The sequence below is a fragment of the Triticum aestivum genome, chromosome 3D (assembly GCF_018294505.1).
Source record: "Triticum aestivum cultivar Chinese Spring chromosome 3D, IWGSC CS RefSeq v2.1, whole genome shotgun sequence".
NCBI lineage: Eukaryota > Viridiplantae > Streptophyta > Magnoliopsida > Poales > Poaceae > Triticum > Triticum aestivum.
This window is the reverse complement of record NC_057802.1, coordinates 583874150-583880284: the sequence shown is the minus strand read 5'-3', so window position 1 is coordinate 583880284 and position 6135 is coordinate 583874150. Positions and strand designations below refer to the sequence as shown.

At 47.2% G+C, this 6135-nt stretch overlaps 1 protein-coding gene across 2 annotated transcripts; it reads right to left on the bottom strand.

Annotated features, from left to right (window-relative positions):
• Positions 1-3617: 3617 nt before the first annotated feature.
• LOC123075630 (uncharacterized) lies at positions 3618-6135 on the bottom strand. 2 transcript variants are annotated; one of them, XR_006436176.1, is made up of 3 exons: positions 5868-6135; positions 4347-5608; positions 3618-4197 (listed from the first exon to the last, which is right to left on the bottom strand). XR_006436176.1 is itself a non-coding variant. In XM_044498187.1 (2 exons), exons 1-2 carry the CDS (start codon positions 5928-5930, stop codon positions 4547-4549), a joined length of 1125 nt encoding a protein of 374 aa, XP_044354122.1. In that variant the 5' UTR covers positions 5931-6135; the 3' UTR covers positions 3618-4546. The 2 variants fall into 2 exon arrangements, 1 of the variants encoding a protein (XP_044354122.1); XM_044498187.1 differs by having other exon boundaries at positions 3618-5608.

Here is a 6135-nt window from a genome sequence, read left to right as displayed (position 1 = left end):
GATGTTACATAGATTTCAACGCTACAATAACATCAACACACATCAGTCCACCTACGCAACACCTAACCCGACTACTCGCTGCCTGCCCACCCTACTAGAAGCTGAAGCGTGCTGTCCACTTCACCTTTCAACAGGCTCGCCTGCTGCCAAGCTCTACCCTCCGCGACGACACGCCTAACGATCTCCTCAAGTGATGGAGAAACGCCGTCGAAGACAATCGCAATCCTGTGTTTCCAAAGCTCCCAAAGCCCGAGGGTAAGAAGCGCCCTCAACTCCTTTGGCTTGTGCACGCCTGACGATCTTGCAACACACCACTCCTTGAGGGTGTCGTGCAGTTGGTGCCCACTGCGGTTTCCCAAGGGCTGAGCACAGGGTTCTCCAGACAGTCCTAGCGAACACACGCGTCAGAAGAATGTGGTCGATGGTTTCCTCCTCTTGGTCACAAAATGGGCATGCATCCTGGTGCGGGAGGCCGCGTCTGGCCAGTAGATCCGAAGTCCAACATCTGTTCCTCATGGCCAGCCAGGTGAAGAAGCGACACTTGAGAGGTGCCCTAGATCTCCAGCAAAAGTCTGCCATAGGCGCCACCTCCCTGCCAGCGAACTGCGCCGCATAAGCGGAACGAACCGAGAACTGGCTGTTCGGTTCCCAAGCCCAAGCTATGGAGTCGGGGGTTTGTTCCTGGAGCTGGATCCCTTGCAATCTCTGCCAAACCTCGAGGTATTCCATGAGAGTTTCGTATGGAGTATTTGACAAAAAACTACCACATTAGGGGTTACCGTCCCACAGAACTACCACATTCAAAAAGTGACTGATAACTACCAAAAAAATTCTAATTTTGTGACTAAAAACTACCACATTTGAAAAATGACCGGTTTAGACGATTTAAACACGTTTATGACATGCGGGACCCACCCGTCAGGGGTGACGTGGCGGCACGGTCAACCTTGTTTATTTTGACCGTTAAGTTGAGCGTTATGACAAGTGGGGCCCACACGGTATTCTTCTTCCTCCTCTCTGTATCCTGGAGGCCACACGGCCCGACGGCTCTGCGGATGCGCTCCCCGAACATGCACCGCTCCAGCGTCGCCCTGTCCTCGGAGTCCCGCTTGGTTGCCTCCGTCCCCTCCGACCAAACCCCAATGCCTCGCCGCGGCCGGCCATGGCCGACGCCCTGCCGCCCGCGCCCGTGACCGGGTCGCGCGGATCTCGGGCACCGCCGCCGACGCCGGTTGGTGGCTGGACGAGATCGAGCGCCAGCGGGTACGCCTCGTCCGGGACTGGGTCCAGGTCCAGATGGAGGCCGCGCGCAACCACGACCAGGGCGGCGCCGACGGTGGCAACCCGCCGCATCCGCACCCGTCCCCTACCGCCGGCGCCGGCCCCCGGATCCGCGGCCGCCAGGCGAGGCTCGAGCTCGTCATGCGCCTCGCTGCCGACCGCCACGCCGAGCTCCAGCGCCTCTCCCTGCGCCGCGCCGTCTCTGCCTTCCCCCACCGCAACCGAATCCACGTGCTTCTTGGGCTGTGGCCCCAGGTACGGCGAGGGGACGCCGAAGATACGAATCCGAGATGGCTTCCCCTCGGGGCGCGTGGCCAGCGCCTGGAGCAGCGCCGCCCACTGGATGCCCTGCACGATGCCGAAGTCAACAATGTGGATCTTGGTCGCCGCGCCCGTGGCCTCTAGGATACAGAGAGGAGGAAGAAGAATACCGTGTGGGCCCCACTTGTCATAACGCTCAACTTAACGGTCAAAATAAACAAGGTTGACCGTGCCGCCACGTCACCCCTGACGGGTGGGTCCCGCATGTCATAAACGTGTTTAAATCGTCTAAACCGGTCATTTTTCAAATGTGGTAGTTTTTAGTCACAAAATTAGAATTTTTTGATAGTTATCAGACACTTTTTTGAATGTGGTGGTTCTGTGAGACGGTAACCCCTAATGTGGTAGTTTTTTGTCAAATACTCTTTCGTATGCCATGTCGGGGCCGATGTCGCGGATCCAAGACCCTAGCGTGATGGCCTCATAAACTGTCTGTGTGGCCTTTACTCGCTTCGCTACTCTGTTGTATATGCCGGGTGCAAACTCCTGAATCCTCGTTCCATGTAGCCAGCGGTCCTCCCAAAAGAGAGGATCAGGCTGCATGTCACTTTGATAAGAAGGGACGATTTTCAACATTTTCTATGGCGTCTCACTCATCATAGTTTTCCCCTTTAGACCAAAACAGGCAAGAAGAGGATTTGATATCAGTACTGTGTGCCCTGTTTGCTTGAAAACAGAAGAAGATGGAGGCCATTGCTTCTTCAAGTGCACACAAGTCAAATTAGTTATGTAGGATGACAATGTTGGAAGAGGTCAGGCTTGATCTGATGAAATGTGTAGACCCTATGGAAATTGTGTCTGCTTTATTACGAATGGCGAATGAAAACTGCATAAAAGTCTGCACCTTGTTATGGCTATGGTGGCATGAAAAGAACAAAGCAAATGCTGGAGATCAAAGAAGAAATATTGCAGCAGTAGCACATTCAGTGGAAGTGCAAAGCCAGGAATTCCAAAATTATTATAAAAAGGAGAAAGCTCAATACTTGGTGCAAGCTAAACTTTTGAAATTGTGCCCACCTCAACCGTTGACTCTCAAAATTAATGTTGACGGTGCCTTCAAGGAAGGCACCACAAAAGGAGGGTGGGGCTTCATCATAAGAAATGAGGATGTAGGAGTAGAAGCAGCTGGAGCTGGCAATCTGAACATGGTCACAGATGCACTTCAATCTGAAACTTGGGCACTAATGAAGGCAATTTGCAGAGCCATCAAGCTTGGCATGGGGCGCATTATCATTGAAACATATTGTTTGGTTCTAAAACAGGCTACAACGAGCAATGCTTATGATCTAGCGGGTCACGGGGTTTTATTTCAAGAAGTTAAGCAGATGCTCAGGTTAGATTTTAGCTCGTGGAACATTGTGTGGTGTCCAAGGACATGTAACAATGTGGCTCATGTATTAGCATCCCATGGTTCTTGTATGGGTGATGGAGAATCAGTGCAATGATTCTCTCAAGTGCCAGACTTTGTATCTGAACTTGTCACCAGCGATAATGCTGGGCAGGTTGTATAATGGAATGAACTAGTGGTCATTCCGTCTCAAAAAAAAAAAAGGGGTTTGGCAAAGCAATGTCATTGTCAGAACGAAATCTACCTGGTAGTAAGAGTTGAGGGAGGGAGATTGCACCCAAAAAACCATGCTATACTGTAAGTAGAGGGACTAAAAATGTACTTTACACAACGAACCCTACCAATATATAACAATCAGAAGAAAAAACTGTTGCTGGCCTCGTTTGCCTGAAAGCCATGCAACTTGTTTACATCATTGACGACCACTTTCAGGCAGCCTCCAAGGCTTTTGCTAATCAATTCAAGTCAAGCTTTGTAACGTCTCAAAAAAAGTAAGATACATAAAAAAAAATTTGATGTGTGCTAGCACTTCAGAACATGTATTGAATGCATAGGCTTCACAACTAAAAATTATGTAACCTGAAGAAATTGAGACACGGAAATAAAGGTTTTGCAGACTGCCTTAAAACAGTACGTGTCCAGCTCTCATTCAATGGCTTAGTGAATTGTTTTGAAAAAAAATCAACTGCTAATTTCTTTTCATTTTTGAGGGGGGATCAACTAGTGATTCCTCCATGTGCCTATTGCATTACATTTCGCACGAGCGTGTTTAGTTGCATCTTCTCAGTAAACGAAAATTCATCTGCACACCTGGAGCATACATAATGTTTCTTGCTACTTAAATATTGAATATCCTTTCACCCGAGATATGCCCTCTCTAACAAGTTTAGTACAGCTCCTTATTTGTCGAAAATTATCCGTGGTGAGAATATGCCATCTCGAATTCGTCTAACCACCATTTCTTGCTCACCCTTCTTAGGAAATTTCACAGCACGAGGTGTATCAAGAGCATCGCAGTACTCACATCGCTCATCTCCTTTCAGAATTATCATCTGCAAATTCGGAGCTCGCTCCAGCATGGATCTTATAAATGTAAATTGTTGTTCTAGTGACCTAAAGCCAGAAAATTCTAGTTCTTTCAAAAACCTGTTCTTAGGGCCGTCAAATTGCATTTCCCACTGAGGGCTCCTTCTTTCGGTGTGCAGCTGTCTGGACTTATCATCCACATCACATATATGTTCCCAAACCTGTGTTTGTGTGACCAATTCATTACATATGTAAGTTTTAAACATCTTTCTGCCAAAATATATAAAGAACTACAATAAGCTCTAATTGTTGAGTACGAAAGAAAAGGCATCACAATTATTAAGGAGAACAATATTGACAAAGACATCACCTCAATATGCAATATTTCAATGCATGGTGCCGCCAAAAGAAATGCTGTCGTCCATAAAAGGTCGAATTCAACAAATATACCACGCACGGATAGCTTCCTTAGCTTACAAAAAGCGGGGAGGAGTTGCCTCATTTCAGGTTGCATCCAAAGCTGATCACAGGATAAATAAATTAAAAGAAAAAAGAATGTATAGTTCGCAATCACATTGATGAGAATATCAAATAAATATATGTGGATTCTTTATCATGCATAAACATATGTACAATGTATTTCTGAAAGTTGTCACAACATAGTGAATACAAAAAGGGAACAAAAAAGGGAAAAAGAATGTGAATACTTGGCGGAGATGAACCACAACTTACGTTTTCTCCTTTGAAACCCAATGTGAGAGTATGTATACAAGTCGTTCCTTGTAGAAGCTCACTTAATTTAAATTCACTTTGACCATGTATTGCATCGCATGAGAGTTCTAGTTCCCCAAGAGACGGGACCAAAATAAAGGCCAAAGGAGCATGGCGAGACACCCAAGTGTTACATCTGAGCTTCTCCAATTTTGGAAGGCAGACCAACTCAAGTATCTCAAAACGACAATAGGTGAGTTCTAGAACAAGGAGTTTTGAATTGGGTGCATCAATCTTAAATAGAGAGTGAGCGCCAACATCACAATGAGAAAGGGCTAGATGCTTCAGTTGCTTGCAGCAGTCAAACAAGACATGGTGCATGTCCAATTTCTCAAAGCGTACAGTGTATAGAGAAAGCCTTGTGAGGCAATGGAGCACAACAGGATAGTCACTGAAAAAACCATCTATTGGTTGGCCTCGCTGTAGCATACCCTCCTCACTGCAAGCCCAGATATCTCTCTTGTAAAGAATGGCAAGGTCCAAATCTTTCAGCAAACCACTCTCCACTGCGTCACCTATTAGTGGGCCAGCTTCGCACAAGGAATCGTTGACCAGGTAGATCTTAAGGTGCAGAGTTGAGATGCTGCTGGATTCGCCATGTCGGTTAACCAAGAAACTCCTAGTTGCCTTGGTTAGAGATGCCATTGCTTTGTCCATATCCATCGCCTCAATAGGGTTGGGGCGTGGAATTGGTAAGAAATCTTTGACATCAATATTGAGCTCGGGCAGCAACCAAGGAAGGCGCCTCCACCATGTGGACAAAACGCTCATCCTTGCAGCTGTTCTTAGATCGAGTCTCCCCAAGATGGAGATTAAAATGTCATCCATCAGCATGCTGAATCTATCTTCCTCTTCTGGCTGCTGCGAAATTGTGGATCTATTTAGTTACTGAATGAATGTCTATATTCATCAATTCGGAACTAGTTCAAAACACCAATTGCGAAAACCAGAACAGGTTGTCCACGTGACAAGAATTGTTTGTATCTTTGTCGTGTGTTCCTAAGAAATTCTACAGAGGATAAATCTAGTACGGGAGTTGGACAACAAATTTTGAACAAAGAGGCTCGGCAAACAAGTGATGATAGCCGGAAAGAAGAAGGGTCCATGATTATATTCTTACCTTGGAGAATCCAGTGCCCCCGTTGCACCTCATAATCTTAGGAGTGACTCCCCAGGAAGCCATCTTCCAGAACCAAGTTGAACAGTAGAACGATCCAAGCACGATGGATCAGGGGAAGCAGAGAAATCTCATCCAAAGCAGTCGTGATTCCAGTCGTGATGGTGTGGAGAAGGTCGAGCGCGGCTCTAAGGTTTAGGCTTTGGGCGAGGAGGGGAGTAATCGCTGGAGGAGGGGGCGGCGCCGGCGCGTGGGTGGAGGAGTACGCCTT